At 44.5% G+C, this 20,866-nt stretch overlaps 2 protein-coding genes across 3 annotated transcripts in view; one reads left to right on the top strand and one right to left on the bottom strand.

Moving 5' to 3' along the window:
• The first annotated feature begins 5,132 nt into the window (after positions 1-5,132).
• ASB8 (ankyrin repeat and SOCS box containing 8) lies at positions 5,133-18,335 on the top strand. Of its 2 annotated transcripts, XM_035099486.2 has the most exons (5): positions 5,133-5,290; positions 6,138-6,213; positions 9,645-9,807; positions 12,225-12,329; positions 13,197-18,335. In XM_035099486.2, the coding sequence occupies exons 3-5, from the start codon at positions 9,691-9,693 to the stop codon at positions 13,824-13,826; spliced, it is 852 nt and encodes a 283-aa protein (XP_034955377.1). In that variant the 5' UTR covers positions 5,133-5,290; positions 6,138-6,213; positions 9,645-9,690; the 3' UTR covers positions 13,827-18,335. The 2 variants fall into 2 exon arrangements, with proteins under 2 accessions (XP_034955377.1, XP_034955376.1); XM_035099485.2 differs by lacking the exons at positions 5,133-5,290; positions 6,138-6,213 and adding an exon at positions 6,225-6,553.
• PFKM (phosphofructokinase, muscle) overlaps positions 18,170-20,866 on the bottom strand; it is a 40,829-nt gene continuing 38,132 nt past the window's right edge. Inside the window, exons 21-23 of the mRNA XM_035099484.2 lie at positions 20,534-20,633; positions 19,231-19,336; positions 18,170-18,887 (exon numbers count right to left, since the gene is read on the bottom strand). Of these exons, the coding sequence (XP_034955375.2) occupies positions 18,740-18,887; positions 19,231-19,336; positions 20,534-20,633 (354 nt within the window). The 3' untranslated portion in view covers positions 18,170-18,739. The remainder of the gene's footprint in view (positions 18,888-19,230; positions 19,337-20,533; positions 20,634-20,866) is intronic.

Consider the following 20,866-nt stretch of genomic DNA (forward strand, 5'->3'; position numbering starts at 1 on the left):
TTAATCTACCTGCCAAGGGGTGGAAGTTGACTAAGCTTTCTAAACAAGTACCGTAGGTCCACTGGATTTAATGGAGCTGATAGAGGCTGTGTACACACTGCTGTTTACTCTAGCTCCTGTCCTGTGTGCTTCCAATGCTGGTGTTTGAAGCATGACGTCTGCCATAATCCATATGTCTTAAATGTACCGTGCTACCTCGGTTTACAAACACAATTGGTTCCGGAAGTCTGTACTGTACTTAACCTGAAGCGAACTTTCCCATTGAAACTGAAAATACTCAAACCGAGGCATACTTAAACCGATGTATGACTGTACCCAATTTAAGGGTGGAAATGCTTCAAGGGGCGTGCAGATCGCACTCAGTAGGACCAAACCATGACTCAGCAGGAACACACAAGCATGTGGGCTCCTAAGGAAGAGAACCTGGACACTTTGCTGCTCCCTGGTTGTTCTGCCATTGGGATGAGCTAAGCTAAGCTTAGTGTGTAGTCTGAACCCAGGCATGTGGGTAAGTTCTCCCAAACAAACCACAAACCATAAACCATAGGACAAACCTTGGCTACAGCTCTTGGTTTGTCTGAAGAGAGCCAAACCATGAGCTCAGGTTTGGATGACACACTAAGCCAAGCCGCAGCACAGCTCAACACAACAGCTGAGCAATCAGAAGTAGAGCAAAGTTACCTAAAACAATTTTTTAAAAATTATATATGCGACCCCAGCCGCTTGACTGCTATTTGCCCAAAGATGGAAAGAAGAAAATGTCCCAACTAAAGAGGAATGGCGACAGAAACTACTGGATTACGCAGAAATGGCTAAACTTAACAGAAGAATAAAGCGGAACCAGTGAAGGCGGTGAAGGCCCTGTGTGAGGGCCTGGAGGCAGTTAGAGGATGGATGGCGGTTAATGGATTGAGGTTGAATCCTGACGAGACAGAAGTACTGTTCTTGGGGGACGGGGTGAGCTGGTGTGGACTCCCTGGTCCTGAATTGGGTAACTGTGCCCCTGAAGGACCAGGTGCGCAGCCTGGGAGTCATTTTGGACTCACAGCTGTGCATGGAGGCGCAGGTCAGTTCTGTATCCAGGGCAGCTGTCTACCAGCTCCATCTGGTACGCAGGCTGAGACCCTATCTGCCTGCGGACTGTCTCGCCAGAGTGGTGTATGCTCTGGTTATCTCCTGCTTGGACTACTGCAATGAGCTCTACGTGGGGCTACCTTTGAAGGTGACCCGGAAACTACAACTAATCCAGAATGCAGCAGCTAGACTGGTGACTGGGAGCGGCCAGCATGAAAGACCTACACTAGCTCCCAGTACGTTTCCGAGCACAAATCAAAGCGTTGGTGCTGACCTTTAAAGCCCTAAATGGCCTCGGTCCAGTATACCTGAAGGAGCGTCTCCACCTCCATTGTTCTGACCGGACACTGAGATCCAGCGCCGAGGGCCTTCTGGCAGTTCCCTATCTGCGAGAAGCAAAACTACAGGGAACCAGGCAGAGGGCCTTCTCAGTAGTGGCACCCGCCCTGTGGAATGCACTCCCATCAGATGTCAAAGAGATAAACCTGACATTTAGAAAACATCTGAAGGCAGCCCTGTTTAGGGAAGTTTTTAATGTGTGACATTTTAATGTATTTTAATCTTTGTTGGAAGCTGCCCAGAGTGGCTGGAGAAACCCAGCCGAATGGGTGGGGTACAAATAATAGATTATTATTATTATTATTAATCAAGATGACAAGGTTTTTAATAAATAATGGAAACTGTTTATTGAATATTTACAAGACTATTGTAAACAGATTAAGACATTAGCAGGATTAATGTGAAAATGTGCAGTGATATAAAACATATATTGAATATATGGGATAAATAATAAATAGGTTTAATTCGGAAATGCAGTAAAAATATTATAAACGTAAGGAACCACAGAAAGAGGGGGAGGGGATTCAAAATACGACACATGCAGTAAGTTGCTTTTTAATAGATTTTGCTTTTGTTTGTTGTAAAATGAAAATTATTATTTTTTAAAAGGAGTAAATTGGCTACCATCTCTTCTGGATCCTGTGTGCATTTGGCTTGTCTTAGTGCAGCATGAGAACCAGGCCATTGAGTCCCAAAATATAGAATCCTCACGTGCTTTTGATCCCATATACAACCAAACTATAGCCAAAACTTGGAATGTGAGTGATTTTTCAAAGATTGGTTTCAAAACCTGACTTGGAAGTATATTTAAAGCCTAACTTTTCAGCATTGCTGATGAACTTCAAGGTGGTCATAGTGAAGTGTTTCTGACACCCACGTTTTTCTTAAACCCGCCAACAGTGCTATTCCTTGCAGGCCTTCTTAGACCTAAGTTCCATTGAGTTCGGCGTGTATAGGATTGCAGCCCAAAACCTGTACAGGAGAGCAATGGGTGGGAAAATTAAATTGGAAGGATCAACTTTAACTATCTTTTTGCAGGTAAATCCGAGTTCAGAAAATGTGCACAAGAACACATTTGTTTCAGTTTTACATATTGGCCTGTTCTTTTACACAGTATGCGGTTTGGTTTGATTTTGTAGCTCACCCCCACCCCAAACGCTAAGCTATGTGCAGTTTCTGGTGCCTCCTGAGCTGCGACTTGTGCCAGAAACCCTCCCTGCACTCCTCACAGATATAAGGCCCCTCGTCCGTATGGGTGCGCCGGTGACGAATTAGGTTCGAGCTCACACTGAATCACTTCCCGCACTCCACGCACACGTAAGGCTTCTCTCCCATGTGGGTCCTCTGATGCTGGATAAGGGCAGAGCTCTCGCTGAAGCGCTTGCTGCAGTCCCTGCATTGGTAGGGATTCTCTCCTGTGTGTATCCTCTAGTGGGCCAGCAGGTTGGAGTTCTGGATGAAGCCTTTGCCGCAGTCAGCGCGGGTGTAGGGCTTCTCCCCTGTGTGGGTGATCTGGTGCCTGACGAGGTCCGAACTGCGGCTGAAGCCCTTGCCACACTCATTGCAGATGGTGGGCCTCACAAGGGGTCTTTGCAGGGCCAGGAGGCCCTTCAGCCTTTCAATGCCTTCCTTGCACCGGGAGGAAACACCAAACGTCCTGCTAATGGCTGTGTTTTTTCTCCGCTGCCTCCCCGGCTTGTTCTGGCTCTCACAGTCTGTCTCCTGACTGCTGCTGTCAAAATTTCTCCCCTGGGAGTGTTCCTCTGCCCCCTGGGGATCTGTTCTTATGGGGTCTTTCTGGGTTAGGCTGCCTTCCTTCCTTCTGCTCTCCATTTATTTTGTATCCTGGAAATATAATTCAGCTATCAGCAGAATATATCTAAGTGGGGGGGGCGATTCACATCTGGCAACCAATGCTCCCTTTTGGTTTCTGATAGTACATGGGTAGACGAGTCTAAAAAGCCCGGGACACAAATTTTCATAGCCCTCTAATGTCTATGGTGGCTCATTTACCAGAAGTAATGTATTTAGTGTTAACTCTGGAAGCTTTTGAATGTGAAAGGCATCATTTTCTAATTATGAGAGATACCCAACTGGGGCACCTCGATTCTAATTGCAATACAGCACTTGACATGCAGTGGTGCTTAAGTATTATATAATATTCAAGAGGTGGTACACCACAGGATTAAAATTTGACACTGTTGCTACAGCTGGCAATAGTGTACATCACACAGGAACAGCAAACTCTGTCCCAAATGCAGAGTGGTCAAGTGAGACTGAATTGGCACACTCCTTGACATCACCAGCTCTCTGAAAACATTCTCTGTGTGCTAGCGTCCAACAGGAAGATTTGTGTTATTCAATCTAGAGTTATGTGTGAGTCCAACCCCAGGTCTGGCTTTTCAGCCACACCCAGCACCATTTGTCTGTTGGGTTCCTCCTGTTAGAGCAGGACAAAGGTCTATCCAGGGAACAAAAACAGTTACTGAATGTTCTGGTTGTCACAAATTATGATATTGTGATGTGAGGTAGGGTGTATAAAAGGGGGGGGGATTACACAACAAGCAGAAAAACACAAATGAAAACTCGATTTCAAAATATTTTCAAATTCAGCCTTGATTCTATTTGCAATAAAGACTAACCAGCTGGCTTGCCCCCCACCAAATACCCTCTGGACAAGGGCATGTTGAGATACAGTCTGGATGCATGTCAAACCCACCAGAGCAACAGCAGTCAGCCCCCACCCTTGGCATCTGTAAAATGGTAATAATAAAGCTACCTTGCAGAGAGATAGGGAGCTCAGTGCTTTGCACTTAATTGTACAGCAATGAAATTAAACACCCATGCCCACAACGTGAGAAAAAAAACACCAACCCCTAGTCCTGACACTTCAGGAGTGTGACTTGATTCAGAGCATAGTGAAATAATGAGATTTGGGGGTGGGCTGCTGCAACAGCGTCAGGTTTTTTTTAAGTTTTTATACGTATTAATTGGAATGCATTTTATTACAATGATTGCAAATGCGGCGCTTTTCCCAGAATCCTGTCACTGTCACTGTCTATCAAATAAAACACAAAAAACCAGTTTCCTTCCAGCAAGCAGAGTCCGGACCTAGTTGCTGCTGCTAAAGCATCTCGTCCTTCACGTCCAGGCTTCCCCATCTTTCATCTACTCACCACTGCTTTGGGCGCGGAAGATTTTTTGGTTTTGGCTGCTGCATGTACCGAGAGATGAGAATTCACTGCAGGCACCACAGGGTGCAGACTGAGAAACCCAGAGCCAGATTTTGTTCAGCTTCACCAATATTTAAGGTGGATTCTGGGAAAAGGAAAGTCCTTTCTCCATCCAGCCCCAACCTCCACCTCCGATCCCCTGCCTGGCTTTGCTTGAGAATCCCTAGGATGTGGTTGCATTCGCTGCTCCTTTCATCCTTGCCTTCCCCTTTGAGCGTCTGGCTGGCCGGCTTGGCTCCCCTCCGGCTGGAGGAGCGTGTCTGGGATGAGGAGTAGGGCTGTCTTTTGTTCATAGACAGCAGAGGTCGGATTCAGCCAGTGGCATCCTCAGTGATGCCCTTGTTTTATTTGCACGATCCCTCCCCTTAAGTTATCCACCCAAGCATGAAGATATATTCTTCCAATTCTAACTTTACCACCTGTAAGACTGCAATGAACCCTATTAACGATGACAATTATGCTATTTTAAGTGAAACTTCCAGGCATGGAATTCCCAGACGGTGGGAACAGAATTCCCAAAAAATACGATTAAGCTGTATGTAACGACAGCAGCTAGGATTCTTTATGCACAAAGCTGGAAGGAAGAAGTTCCCACCAAAGAAGAATGGATAAGTAAAGGGATGGACCACGGAGGGTTGGCAAAGGTAACAGCAAAAATAAGAGCGCCTAATGATTGTTTTGTGGAAGAATGGAAGCCCCTTTTGGAATACTTAAATGGAAGTCCCCTTTGGAATATTTAAAGAAATATTAATGTATGATCATGGGCGTAATCAGGATTTTTTTTGGGGGGGGGAGAAGTCACGGGTAAAAATACCACCCTAAAAGTACTCACTTAATTGACTACTTTCTATGCTGCCCCTCCCCGCTATGCCCATGAGTGTGATGAATTTGCGAGCAGGATTTGAACTATGAGCAACAGACAGGCTTAGAGATTATTGTGTCGTGGTTATGAGAGAGAGAAGACAAGGGTGCAGCAAGGGAGAGAAATTTAAAACACCATGAAAACGGGAGGGGAGGTCAATAAAACCAAAGAGAAAAATTTTATGTTATAATGTTAATAAATAATAATAATAAATGACTTAAAATAAAAAAGAAGTAATTCCCAGATGTTGCCAGCCTTCATGTCACGTTTGCAGAGCCGAACAAAATTGCGCACGTGAAGCGCTGCTTTGCCTCTTCCTCCTTCCTCCCCTCCCGTGCCTAAAATTTAGCCAGGCCCAGAAAAAGCCCCCGTGGGAGGAAGAAAGAGCCCAGCCTTTGCCAGAAGCTGCTACGCGGTGTATCCCTGGAACTCCCTTCGCCGGGGAAAGAGGACCTTTTTCAGAGAGCTGCGAGAGGATTGGCAGGTAGAGGGAAGAGTGGGGTGGGCTTTACACTGAGACCTTCGGCAATGATTGGAGGAGACTGGTGAGGAGGGCGGGGCCCACTGAGACGGAGCGGAAAAAGCGTCTGCCTGAGGGGTTTCTTCTTCTTTTTCTTTACCTCTTCCAGGTCACCGGGGTCAGCGGCGCTTGAGCTTCCGGGGGCGCTACTGGAGGGCGCGCGGGCCGGGGTCGACGCCGGGTCGGTGAGTGAGGCTGGGGCTGCGTCGGCGTCAGGGGCCGGGGAGGCCTCGCCCTGCGGTGCGGGGTCTGCTCCGTCTGGCCTCCGCGGGCGGCGGAGGCGGCACCGCCGGGGCGGGGCGCTCGTGGGGCTGGTGGTGAACGAGAGGCGACCCCTGGGACCACCGCATCGGTTGGGCTTGGCGGTGCGACAACCCCCAGCACCACTACCTCTGGTCGGCCTCTGTGGGCTTCAGCTCGCCTCTTTCCATGCCCAAAACACGCCTCACTGTCTGCCACAACAACAGCAACAAAACAACAACAGAAATCCCGCAAAGCTTCTGTGTTGTTCATACAGAGATTTAGGTGGCTATAGAGAGAGGGGGGTATTCAAAATGTACATAGGAGTAGGGAGGGAGGGCAGATCCCCCCCATCAAATTAAAAAAAATACTTACCGTAATTTAGAAATTGTAGAAAGATTTTGAACAGGCTTTTCTGAGCACTTGGAGTCAAAAGAAAGTAATGTAAATTAGCTGCTGTTGTGAGAGTTCATTCCAAATCTGCTACACAGAGCCAGACAGAGGATGATAACAGGTGGTGGCCCTGCCCCCGCCGCCCAACATAAATCCCGGCTATGCCCATGAAAATGTATATCGTTATATGTCACGTTACATAGGGAGTCTGCGTGTGAGGCGAGGGTATGTGGCAGTTATGCAGCTTGCATTGAAATGCAAAAGGTAACACAGAGGCAGTGCTTCTTAATTCAAAACCACAAGAGAGTCTTGTTGCCTCTTAAACATTTATGATGACATGCTTTGTTTTTGTGGTCTAGAGCCCATGTCTTCAGATGCGTGAAGTGTTAGCCCAGGTTAGCTGGCGTAGGCGCTTGGGTGTAAGCAGTGAAGCGTGGGGGAAGCAAAATGCCAGAATGCAAACTGACAATTATGTTAAAAACTTGCATATGTGTAAAGCACAGTGGTAGTCACAAAGATGTGTTTCATGAGAACACAAACATTCTGGCGTTTGTAACCTATTTAACACCTGTAATAGGATAAAAAAGACATGTCACAGAGACACACTGGTCCTCAAAGCTATTCTTCAGGTGGCATGTTAAGTTTGCTGCTGAAGAGTTCTGGGAAACTGAATTATTGCTCATTACTTTGTGATCTTTCAGTTGGTCTTACTGCTGCTATTTTTGAATTGTTTTCTAATTAACCAACAGAACTACTGTAACTGGCACCTCAGTCAGCTTGCACTAATTGGAAGATGTTTTATGTACAGTAGTAATAAGTCAAATGGTGTCTAATGCATCCCTTGCATCAGGTCAACAGTGAAGCATACATGTTTCCTCTTTTAGCAGAAATGCATCTTGTTATGAGCTGTCATACATGGCATGCATGTAATGTATGACAGGGAAGGGATGCATCATGCATTGTGGCTAAAGTGCTTTCACCCAGAATACATTCAAGAGTTATAGGCAGGCAATAGCGCTGTCTGGGAGTTGGCAGAACGAGGCTGCTGATTGCTTCTTGTTTGTTTCTCGTGGCTTGCTAGCAATTCCCTTGCAGCACACCCTTTGGGAATTAGTGGTTTATTATTTATCTGTTCCATCTCATTCCTAATTGGAAGGCACAGCTATGTTCCACAGTTGTGTGTTTCTCTTGCTCCCCTTTTCTCCCCGGAATGGGGAGTGCATTTGTCTGTTTAGTTGACTATCATCTTATATACAATCCTCTGTATTTCTCTTGGCCATCTGAGTTGAGTAAAAAAGAAGGAATGCTTCTGACAGTATATTATGTTTCTCTGAGACTGCAGCAACATAGCTGCCAAGTTTTCCCTTTTCTCGTGAGGAAGCCTATTCAGCATAAGGGAAAATCCCTTAAAAAAAGGGATAACTTGGCAGCTATGTGCAGCATCCGTCTTTAAGTTAGATTACTGCAATGTGTTGTCTGCCTTGCTTACTGGTGCAAGTAGTTTCTGGGCTCAGTTCAAAATGCTGGTTGTGACCTAGGAAGCCTGATGCTGCTCTGGACATTAGTACTTCAGGGACTGCCTCTCCTCACATGAACCATTCTTCCCTCTGCATTCTTCATCTAAGGTCCTTCTCCATGTGCCCCCTCCAAGGGAGGTGTGGAGGGTGGCAACAAGAGAAAGGGCCTTTTTAGTGGTGGCTCCCCCTTTATGGAATGTTCTGTCCAGGGAGGCAAGCCTTGTGCTGTCTTTGTTCTCACATGCTGGGCAAAAACATTATTATGCATTTGAATCTTAATTTTCAGCTTACATTTTAATGGGGTGGAACCTGTGTATATAGAGATACATACATATAGTTTATTTTAGGTTGTTCAGTCCTTGTTTTTAATGTTCATTTTTGTAAGTTGCTTTGAGTTTCTTTTTTCATTTTTAAAAAGCAACTAATAATAATAAAGTGTGCCTTGTGCCACCCAATTTTTCATCTTGTTTATGAAAACAAATGAGCGAGATGATGCTTGCATCACATATACTATAACTTCATAGCCTTGAGTGCTACTTGTTGGGTTCTACTTGTACACTGACAGCTTGCAAAACTGGAGCAGATTATTGAAATCAGGGTGACCTGCTGAATTGAATACTTTTATTCTGGTTGCAAAATTTGCAGGACCTTGTATTATTTCTTTAAAATGTGAAACCCTTCTAAAACAAGAACAAGGATGATGAAAAAGTAAGCACAATGTATTTTAAAAGGTGGCTAGTCTAGGATGTAACACTTGCACAATAGATATGATTGCATCATGCAGTTTGGTTTCATTTTTTGTTCTTCCAAACATGCAAATAATGCAAGCGGAATCCTCCATATAAAAGGAGTTCTGCTGGAAGGCCCCGCAGCCAATTAAAAGCTGCACCTTGGTTTTCAAAGTACTAGAGCACATGCTTCGTATGCAGATGATCCCAAATTCAGTCACCAGAATCTTCAGTTAAATGATCGTGGGCAGAACAAAAACCTATTCAGGAGACCACATAGAGCGGCTGTTGATCAAAATAGACCATGAGTGGAGGCTCAGAGGCTGAATGCCTGACAGTCTGGTCCTTAGGACTCTTCCCAGTCCACGCCTTTTGCCAGCCCTACTTTGTAACCCCTCCCTTGGGTGCTTTTGCCCAACTGCAATATGTCCTTGATGTGATCATGCCTCTTGTATGCCTGGGTGGAGTATGTGCACCTGAGTGTATGGAAACCTCTGGCTTTTGTAGAGCTAAGTCACACCTGTTGCCCCATCCACTTCTTGCCTCTGGCGCAACCCACCCTTGGCATGCAAACCATCACTTGATGCTGCAGTAATCTTGTGCTGAGTGAAATGTAACAAGATGCCAAGTCTTTTCTTATTCACAATTTTTATTATTAATAGGTGTTCCCTTGAACTTTTGTGCGCTTTCTTTCTTTTTAAAGCTTTCTTCTGCATTTCTCTTTTATCTCCACCACAGGCAACATTGAGCATGTGAATGAACCCAAGGAAACTTGAGTTCCAGTATGTGGTATATTATGCAGAGCATTCAGAGTAAATATTCTTTGTCGGAGCGCTTGATCCGGACTATTGCAGCCATCCGATCCTTCCCGCATGACAACGTCGAAGACCTTATCAGGAGGGTATGTTGGAAGACTACAGAGATGTTTTAGCTCTGGAAGTTGTGTTTTGGAATCTCCAAAAAACCTCTGTGTGTCTTGGTTCAGTTTTATGGCTCAGCTACAACCCTAGGCAGGATTTCCTTCGGACTGCTGTTTGCTTCACATACACTTTTAAACCAGGGTTAATGAGTTTAAGAGGTGGGGACCAATCCTGTGAATCCACGGTAACATATGGTGCATCTTCCTGCAAACTGCCTTCAGGGTGCGGGAGAGAGACATGGCTTCATTAGTGTAACACATTGTTTCCCCAAGGGATGGGACGGTAACCATTCATTTTATACTTTTATAAAAGTAAAGGAATGCAATTGAGGCCACTATAGGGTGGCATTAACCTGCTTCCTGTTCTTAGTGAACTTAGAGCAGAACAGCACTGTCTGGGAATGGCAAGCATGGACTGCTTTTGCTCCATCAGAGGAGAAAGATCTCCTTATTTCCTTTTAACTTCTATTTCCCCCTGCTTTTCTCAAGCAGGCCAGAACAAATGTGCTGTGCTGTAACTGACCACACAGATACCAGTGGTTGAGAACCGACATGCGCATGTAATAGACACTTGAACTAAAGTTGTGCTTTGTGAAGTATGTATTATGTCATACAGCCAATATACCCCAGATCTTAGATCATCTGTATACTGTGGCCACTGCTGTATTTTGGGCTATAACCGTAGGGATAGGAATCCTCCTTTCTGATGGGTGAGGTTATGTCGGCTGTGCCTTCTTGCTAACCCGCCCTTGATGCATCTTAAGTGTAAATCTAAACTACTGGCTATTTTTAGAGTGTATGTACAGCAGACAGCTTACAGTGAGCAGAGGCAAGTTTGGAAGAGCATTAAAACAAATTTACTGGCCAGGTAGCTGTTCCTTGTTGCCCACAAATCTGGGGGAGTCAAGAGGTGATCCATGTGGATTTTGGCTCCATAAAGGAGAAGGGAGGATATATGTTAAATAGTATTGAATAGTGTTCCTCAGGCCAGTTTAAATGTGACATTTCTGATATTCAAAAGAATATGTAAAATAAACAAATTCCTTCCGGTAGCACCTTAGAGACCAACTAAGTTTGTCATTGGTATGAGCTTTCGTGTGCATGCGAGGTGCTACCGGAAGGAGATTTTTTTATTTTGTTTCAACTACAGCAGACCAACATGGCTACCTACCTGTAAAAAGAAGATGTAGTCAGTCTTTAGCTCCAAAGGGCAGTGCTAAGACTACTTCAGTTTCTGATTTCTCAGTACTTGTAGTCGCAGAGCTCCACATTAGGTTTGATTGATGCTGCCAACTGCTTTGCTATATTAATTCCCAGGTACTTAGTCTGCCAGAGCCCATTAAATGTACTATAAGTCAGCCTGTTGGCCAAAGAGCCCATGGAAGCTGATATGGTTATTGATGTTTGTTTGCTATCCTTGTTCTTCCTCTCCCTGCTGTTAAATAAAATATAAGATAGTAATCTTTCCAGAATGCATATGGTAACAGAGTGTTGTACAGAAATAAAAATAGCTGGAGGCTGGGGCCTGAATCTGTTTGGTAAGACAGAAACACAAGGGGAGGGGAGGCCTATTTGGAGATGCCAGAGTTAAGAGATTAGCTTTTTAAAGCAGGTGTTTGAAAATACAGGTGGTGACCATTTTAAGCAAGTTCAGTTTGACGTGTGACCACCGAAGTGCAGGTCCTTTTGGACTCAGAATAGGACAGAATGGGGACCGAGTGGGCTTATGCGTGTAGGTCCAGGAACAGAACCCCCGTGCAAAATGGTTGTCTCCTGTATATCATAATTCTCTCCGGGAGAGAAGGGGGAAAGCAAGCTTTTTTCTGAAGGCTGGGGTCAGCTGATCACTTGACTATGACTTCTCAATATACATCTGAAGTACACAGAAGAAAAACCCTTCTGGTTAACAATTGTCACTTAGCTCCCCTGAGTACAACCTGTGTTGCTAACAATAAATTCCATGTCATTAAATATGAGCAATCCATACAGTTCCTTGTGACATGAGGAGACCCCAAGATACTGGCTGTATGGAAACAGGCCACGGTCTGAACCTGAGCTCCTTGAGAGGATGTCGTTCTTTACTAGCTTCCTCAAGCAAATGGAGCAGATCTTGCGGGAGGCAAGTTCTCTCCCATTTTTTAGCCACCTTTGGAATGCTACAGCAATACATAAATAGCTGTGAGAGTAATAAATATGAAGAGACTGATAAGGATTTGGGCTTTAGATTTTTGTCTTAAATCACAGAGATTTAATCACCATAAATATGAAGTACCCCAATGTGGTATCGTTATTAGATGACAAATGTGTATTGCAAAAGTTATTTATGCTCCATTGAGATCAGAAATAAATAAGCTGGCAGAACCTCTCTTACTGTGCTTTCCCAATTGGTGTTCTTCCAGGGAGCAGATGTTAACTGTATGCACGGTACCCTGAAGCCATTGCACTGTGCTTGCATGGTTGCTGACGCCGACTGCATTGAGCTGCTCTTGGAAAAAGGAGCTGAGGTAAGAGGAGCCTATTTAAGAACAGATCCAGCAAACCTACTCATATATGACAGATGTGAGGGGGTTTGCAGAGCACTTCTGAATGTTCAAGGGGGTTCTTATATGTTATCCTTGTGATAGGCCACACACACACACAAATCCTGATCACAGTATTACATATTACACGACTAGATTGAGACATATTCCTTTAGATGCAAGAGCTTGGAGAGGGGAAAACAGCGTTTTGTGTGTTTTCAAAGTGGTTTGCCTTTTGGGGGCTGAGGTTGAGTGGTAAGAAAATGTGCCATTTCGGGAATCATAGGGTCAAGCCCTCTTGGGCATAGTGAATGGTTTGCACAGTTGTTGGGATCCTGAGCATTATTTTGAATAGGTGACTGGAGTTTAGCTCTCTGGCTCAAAAATTATTTGCCTGATTGATTGACATGGCCCAGTCTAGTCCTGTGCCAGTTTGATCATATGTTGAATTATGGGCAGTCTGTTTTTAATGGTGTTTGCTGTCCCTCAGTAATAGTCATATGTGTGTGTGTTTCAGCATTGCCTTTAATTTTGACAAAAGTTTTTACAGATAGGAAAATGACAAGGCCATGAGACCAAATGTATCATTATCATCATCGTGCTGTTTCTAAAAAATAAGGGCCAGAGCAGCAGCATGATACTTGAGTTTTCTTTTGAGATCTGCTTCAGAGGAAACTGTCGTTGAATGGGTCCGGTATTAGAGAGTGAGGATCATGGGACAAGTGTTTCGGCTGATGGGGATTGCATTGAGAGGATTCCACTTCCCATCCTTATTAGCCAAGCTTTGGATAATTTTCCTCTTGCTGATAATAAACTCCAAACACATGAAGAATCCCGTCTCTGCTTTTTCAGGTCAATGCCCTTGATGGCTACAACCGAACAGCACTTCACTATGCAGCGGAAAAGGACGAGACCTGCGTAGAAATCCTATTAGAATATGGGGCAAATCCCAATGCACTGGATGGCAACAAGGACACACCACTTCATTGGGCCGCCTTCAAGAACAATGCTGAATGTGTCCGAACACTCTTAGAAAGCGGCGCCTTTGTCAATGCTCTGGATTACAACGACGACACCCCCCTGAGCTGGGCAGCGATGAAGGGAAACCTGGAGAGTGTGAGCATCCTTCTGGAATACGGGGCAGAGGTCCGGGTGGTCAATATGAAGGGGCAGACCCCGATTTCGAGGTTGGTTGCCCTGCTGGTCAGAGGACTCGGCACTGAGAGAGAAGACTCCTGCTTTGATCTCCTTCACAGTGCTGTAGGACACTTTGAGTTGCGGAAGAACGGCACGATGCCGCGCGAAGTCACGCGGGATCAGCAACTCTGCGAAAAGCTCACCACCCTGTGCTCCGCCCCAGGCACCTTAAAGACGCTGTCGCGCTATGCTGTGCGCCGCAGCCTGGGAGTCCAGTTCCTGCCAGATGCAGTGAAGGAGCTGCCTCTGCCAGAATCTCTGAAAGAGTATGTGTTGCTTAAATGACAGCTAAAGCCTTGCAAGGCTCTGTTAATAGCTCACTTTGGTTGACTTACTGTGCAGCTCCTTTCCTGGTGCTTTCAATTGACTGTAGCAGTGATACGAAGTAGTTTTTTGCAGATCAGTGTGTAACTGCACATGGGATACTGGTTCTGACATTGGCTGGTTGTTTCCCTTAGTTTCTCATTTTTCCCTTCTTTTCTTCACTGAGAGGCTGGAAGGTGTAATGCTTGAGAAAGAACCCCCCCCTTGCCTCCTGCAGTTCTTCCCTGAATTCCTAGATCTGATTTCTCCTGAGAATCTTTTGCACAAAGGGAAGGTGGAGCTACGTACCAGGCTGGAGGAGGAAGTGGTGGGGAAGGCACAAAAGCCGAATGATTGGTGACTTTCCTGCTTCTAGCTTTACACGCTTGAGTCAGCAGGCCTGTCTTGCCATTTCATTTTCTACTGCAAGGTAAAGTGGCTTGTTGGAATGGAACAAAGGAGGCCCTCCTTTGTGTGTCTCCTATCTGCTCATCAGATTGGCAGGTGAGGGAGAATTCTCTCCAAAGTAGTGGATCATGTTTTGATACTTTGGCCAGATCTTCATGTACAGCAGAATGAAATTCCACAACAAATCCCAAGGTGGTAGTGGACTGTCTCATTTCAGACTGTAGGTGGAGAATATGATTTGTGAATGGCCCTTGGTTGGGAGTCAGGTTGAGGAACCAAACCCCTGCAAGTAGAAAGCAAACACCCTCAGGGCAACAAGTTCTTCATCAGTCCTTTATTTGCTGTCCTAATGTAAAGTATAATGTAAAGCAAAGAAGCATTCAGAAGCAGTGTGCAAGTTCAAACCAACACTCTGAGATGATAATCTTCCTTTCAATCATGTTCTCCTGCATGTTTAGATCCACCCTTCATAGGGGAAGGGCTCAGCTGAGCCCCAGAAAGCAGGCCAGTCAGAGTAAATCACAGTGAGTTTTTTCTTTAAAAAGTCAAGTAGCAAGATAGGTACATGTATGAGATTTGTACCCTGAATAATATGGAAGTTGGTTGCTGTCTACATTGTGTGCTCATGTATCTTATTTATGGCTTTAGAGCTTAGTAAGCATATTCTTCAGTCTCCTTGCATTTTGAAAGTGGGTCTCAGCACCCTGTGTTGAGCCTCATTGAACTACAGTTCCCATCATCCCTGGCCATGCATGCTGAGGCTGATGACTGAGAATTGTAGTTCAGCAACATCTGGAGGGACATAAGCGCCACATACCTGGTTTATAGCATATTCAGTTAATTTCTGGTTTGCTGTCACATTACTCAATTTCAGCTGTGCTTTACTGTGCTTTCCTTAATTAGCAACAGAGTGTTCACGGGGTAGGGGGTATTTTAGTACTTAAAACACTGCTGCATTAAAAAAAAACCTCTAAAGGTTTCAAGGTGTTTCCATTAAACACAAGTCCCTTTAGTGTCCAAGCAACAGTAAAAGTTTATGACTACCTGCAGCTATGAATCCTGCATTTATTTACACCAAATTGATTAGATGACAGAAGCAACATCTGAGCCCACGTGCTGTCACAAATCTCCCAAGGTTTTGGACCAGCTTTTGTTTGCACAGTCCAGTTCTTAAACTCCGATAGCTGACACCCAGGGTTTTCCCTGATTGTAAAATTATAGGTATATTTCAATTTACACTCTAAAAGGATAACCTAATTTCCTTAGATCATGGCAAAGGATAGATAGCCCAGTGGTACTGTTGCCTGAAGGCCCAGCTCCCTCTACTTTCAGCCAAGGCTTAAAAATGAAATGAAATTTTCTGAGGATAGGAGATGCTTCTAGGATTCCCTTACATCCCTCAGGATATCGCTGTTGGTTGGGTAGGGAGTATGAACTAATTCTGAGCAGTGAATGTATCCAACTGGGCACCGTTATTTTCAGGGCAGTGTGGGATTGCTCTAATCACTTGGTAAAATGAACAGTGTCCTGAGCCATGAGTCGGGTGGTTAAAAGGCTGTTTACTATAAGGAGAGCCATAACTTTATATGGAGATGTGGTTCTTTCCATTCACAGGCAATCCAGAAACATTGCTCCATACTTTTAAGAACAACCGAAATCATGTCTTCCTTATAACAGTATGTAACTGTGGCGATGCAGTTGTCATCCACTCTGGGAACACATCTCCCCCATTGAGTTAAGCCTACCTGAGTACATGCTGGACAGTCAGAAGCCACATATTGGGAGGAACAAATCATGCCATGAGCTCAAAATTCCCTTTGCCCAAGTGTTTGGTTGCTATGGAGGAAGGTGGTTCATTAGGTGAGCAAATAACTTGTGTGGAGTATTAAAAGTTTGCTAATTAAAAATGGTGGTGTAGAAGCAATTTATTTTGCAGTGTGTTTTCATTGTGAGAGTGTTGTACTGCTTGTCTCCTGCTATTTCCTCTTGCCATTTCTCCAGCAGATAGCTGTCAGATTGCTGCACCACCACGAACCCAGAAGTCGTTCTGGTGTGCACAGTTATGGCGTAATACAGCAACTAACATGGATTCTATTTAATGTGGAGTGGATTTTGCCAAAGGAAGAGGATGACAACATCAAGAACTTCCCTTTTCAGTAAGGATAAGTACAGGCTTCCTCAACCTCAGCCCTCCAGATGTTTTTGGCCTACAACTCCCATTATCCCTAGCTAGCAAGACCAGTAGTCAGGGATGCTGGGAACTGTAGTCTCAAAACATCTGGAGGGCTGAGGCTGAGGAAGCCTGGATAAGTAGCTGGGAAGAAATGTATACAAAGTTCCTGCCTCTGTTTTAATTTTTTTAACTCTGCTATTTTTTTTTAAACTGTGTGTCTAACACCACTGGCGGTGAAACGTTTCCCAGCGTTTTATTGTCAGTTTTGTAAGTTCATTAGTAGTAATAAATGGACGCCAACTGCAAATATAATAGGAGGCTAGCTTGGCATTTTCAAAGTAATTCGCTGTTTTCCAGGTGATTGTTTTTACATTTTTTACTAGGGAAGAGAATACATGCAGACAGCACCATTCAATATGGAAGACAAAACTCCCTCATGTACAGGTACATAATTCTGAGTGCACATGCAAAAAAGGGGGCGCCGGGTTTAGATGCAGGGGAAAAGAGAGAAAACACTCATTCAACAACTGCCTGAGATACTTAAGACATAGTTACTAAAATTTACTTCAGAGGCCTTCCCCCAGTCCTCCCACCAGATGAATTGCAAGGCGGCCTTTTCAGTTAAGGCACTGACTCGGAGGACTGCGTGTTGCTGTTGCCTCTACTTTTTGGAACTTGGTAAGAGACACCGGCTGGTGGAAACCTTTTTGTAATTATTTCCCACCGTTGCTATTTCATAGGGCTACTGTTACTTTATTATGTGTGCATTTTATTTCCCTCTGTGTGTGTGCTAAAGTGCAGGAAGCCTGGAGGGAGCGAGATAACCAGGAATGGATTTTTGTGTGGAGGAACTGCAAGTTCTGTTCAGCTCTGGCACTGAATTCCCTTTGGCTGTATTTTTGCACCAGCTTCTGGGTAGTAGATTTTGGGATTGTAGTCAGGAACAAACTAGAATCTACAAGCCTGAAGTCTGCCTTCCTGTTGTACAGATGCACTACTGTTTGTAGCTAGCTGGGCCATCAAGTAACAGGTTGGAGAACAAGCATATAGCACTACAACCCCCAGTGTCTGCAGGTATCTTTGTTCCATGTGTCTAAGAGCTGCTGTTGCACTTTTGCATATTTTTATGCACTTCTTAATAAGGGTGGTTTCAAATGATGTTCACAGGGGCTGCTTTAAATCCACGGAGGTGGAAATTGCCCCAGATGAGAAGAGAGGTGTATGTATTTTGGCAAATGGAAGAGTTTACATGCAGTCTAGTTTAGTACTGGTGCCAGCAGTGTTAGAAACTTGGATATATAAGCTAGGCACCAAATGGCTCCTTTTAAACCAGGGTTGCAGTCACCAAAGTTGCCATTTTTGGGCCAGGCGGCTCAAAAACTGTATTTTTCAAGATGACTTTTTAGTTCCTGAAATTCATTCTGATTGTGCAGATAAAATATAACTGGTAGAATTCTGCATGATGTGATGCTAGTGTGTGAAACCAGTCAAGGATCCCTAGGCATGTACCTCTGGATGGTGGAGACTTCAGGCACCATCCTAGCACCCGGGCTTCTTCACTCGGTTGCAGGTGGCTGATAGCCAGGTGCAAAATGTGCCTGGCACATTTTGAATGCTGGGTGCCATTTGGCTGCTTGGTCTTTTAAAATCCCCCATGCCTGCAGTCCAACCCCCATTGCATTGTGCATGTTACTGAAGAAGGGGAAAAGATGGTGTTGAAATGGCAGATCCAAACAGCAGCCTCTAGAGAAACAGTTCCCATTTTATTTTCAGCATTTGGAAGAGCTTGAATCTCAAAGCTATAATTTACCCCAACTGTGGGTTCTGGGGTAGCTGTCACTGTTCAAAGGAGAGGGCCTGATAGCAAAATAATATATTCAGTCCAGTCCAGATTTCAACATGAACTTAAGCTGAAATGACCATTCCTGTTTGAAATCCCCACTCCACCCCCAGACAGAGGGCCACCTAACCTTATAAGCACCAGTAAAGGAGAAGAAAGAGTAGATCTGCTCGGTGCCTGAATAGAAGACCACCAGGAGACCCATGTCAGCTGTCTTGAGCTTTCTAAAAGGAAAAGTAGAATATAATAACATACATTTCCCTTTAACTCATTCATTCGCATACTGCAGATATGGCACTAGATGACATTTGGTGTTGCCTCCTCCATTTGTGGCAGGCATGCAGTCCCGGTCATTACACAAAACACTAGATGAGACAGCTGCATGCTAAACTTGGGAAGGGGACTGGGGAAAAATATACTTTGCTTTAGAGGTCTCCTTGAGTGTCATAACTAAAAGGGAGAGCTGCTAGCTGTTCACAGGGCGCCTTCTCCGGATACTCTCTTGCGAGTGATATGTTCTAAGTGAGCTGTCTCAGAGGTATCCAACTCAATCTTGTACTTGGCAAGAATCTTCAAGATGGGACGAAGCTTCAGCCACCACTGTGATTTGGGGATGCGGTGCCTGTTGGAGAGAGAGAGAGAGAGAGACCATGAACGTTTCAGGACACACCTAAGAACACCAGAAGAGCCTTGTTGGAGCAGTTCAAAGGCCCATCGTAGTCCAGCATTGGAAGCCTACGGAAAGCCCTGGAGCACAATTGATTCCATGGCTCTGGCACAATCGCTCACTTTGCAAAAAGGCTCAGCCTTGGGGAGTCTTTAGCAACCACTTCTGCGTTATTATTATTTTAGCGAGGTTCTTGGACTGCTAACAGATATATTGTGCATTGCAGATTACCCTGACTGCAGGTGCAGATTCTGCCTTACTTACTGACCTGAGTTTATAAGACAGAGGAGACACTTACTCAAAATCGGTCTGCTCTTTGAGTTCGGAGACTGGCTGGAATACAAGGGCCCGTCTGCGCATGCCCAGGAGGCAAGCTGAATCAGGGCTGTTGGCAAAGATACGACCTGGAAAAAGAAATCATGGGAAATGCTCATCAAATTCATTATCTGGAAAAATGAGGACTTGCATTTTCATTGCTTAATATTCTAAGATACCCTGGAAAGATTTTATTCTGAAATGCAGACTAAACATTAATAAATAGTTCAGCAAAGTAGTAATAATACTCTCAAGGAAATCTTCTGGAATTTAATATCTGGGTGTATTTATGCCTGTTCACGTGAAAGAGATTGGTGGAGAAAAGTCCACAATAAGTTATGTAGTAAATTACAAGTTAAATTCAACTATTTGTCTGTCTACAATTAAAATGCATAGCCTTCCATTAATCATAATAATCCTTGAATAGTCTTCAACAAAAGTTCTTAGGGTGGTGAGCAATGAACAATAAATTAAAATGGCAAAATCTGTACTGGTTTTATAACCAAAATACTATGCGAAGGGTTAATGCTGTAGCACATAATATTGTGATGTCATAAATATATATACTGAGGCAGTTTTTTTCCAGTTCAGTCAGTTATCACTGTATGTGGAGTTTTAGCTGTGAGAGCAGCAAGCGTGTTTTGTTATGCTGCCTGCCTGCCTCAGAGCCAGTCTTTAAATATCAGTCAGTCTCAGATACGAATTCATGTAAATCTGTTCCAGTAACGTAAGTATCAGCTACCTCTCTGGTACATTCAATCTGACAAGAACAAGTACAGCAATGTTATTTAAAGCCATGTTATTTTGAAACTTTAAAAGCAAGTGCTTTTTCTAAGGGGAAAAAAAAGAGCTATGAAAAGGGCCAAACAGCCCTGGGCAACTTCCACACAACTCTATAAAGTATAGTTACAGAGGCTCCCTCATAGTCACCTGAAAACAGGAGCAAGGGAGTTGTAAGCAGGGCTGTAGGTCAGTGGTAGTGCACTTACTTCACATGAAAAATATCCCAGGTTTAATCACTGGTTAATCCTCATTGGAAAGATCCATCTAAATTCCTAGAGAGCACAACCTATCAGTGACCTGTAGACAATACTGAGCTGGTTTTGATAGCACAAGTAGCCTATGCAGTTTTAGAGGGCGATGCCTCTTTCCAAATTCATTAATGGCATGATGCAACAGGGAGAAACATCTGGATTCTGTTCTCTCTTTTTCCTATCCCTCATTCTCCAGCAGCCATAGCTAACCCCCTGGTGTAACAGGCTACCCAGTCAAAAGCATCCACCTACCATGCCTGGAACACTCTTTAATCTTGCCGGACATCCATGCCACTGCTTTAGCACCCATTTTTGTTCCAAAGTTTCTGTCAAACGGAGTTGGTGAGCCACCCTGTGATGGGCAAAGGGGAAATCAGCTTGATTGTCATTGAGAATCATAGTTGCAGGAATTGCTTAAAAGCCTCCAAATGGAAGATCGGTTGCAGCGGGAGTGGCTATGGGCCTTGTACAGCCTGGCAGAGGAAGTGACCCGCCAATTGCTACAGCTTTATCTTCCAATCTCAGCAGCCTGGTGCTCAGCACTTGAAATTGGGTGGTAAAGTCTCTGTCCATACTGTGATCAGG

Source organism: Zootoca vivipara, chromosome 2 (genome assembly GCF_963506605.1).
Source record: "Zootoca vivipara chromosome 2, rZooViv1.1, whole genome shotgun sequence".
In the NCBI taxonomy this organism is placed as follows: domain Eukaryota; kingdom Metazoa; phylum Chordata; class Lepidosauria; order Squamata; family Lacertidae; genus Zootoca; species Zootoca vivipara.

What these genes read in the sequence shown, in the direction of transcription:
- ASB8 (XM_035099486.2), top strand. Translation starts at nt 9,691, where the DNA reads ATGTGGTATATTATGCAGAGCATTCAGAGTAAATATTCTTTGTCGGAG. An exon ending in TCGAAGACCTTATCAGGAGG is followed by an intron (nt 9,808 to 12,224) that starts GTATGTTGGAAG and finishes GTGTTCTTCCAG; the next exon opens with GGAGCAGATGTTAACTGTAT. An exon ending in TCTTGGAAAAAGGAGCTGAG is followed by an intron (nt 12,330 to 13,196) that starts GTAAGAGGAGCC and finishes CTGCTTTTTCAG; the next exon opens with GTCAATGCCCTTGATGGCTA.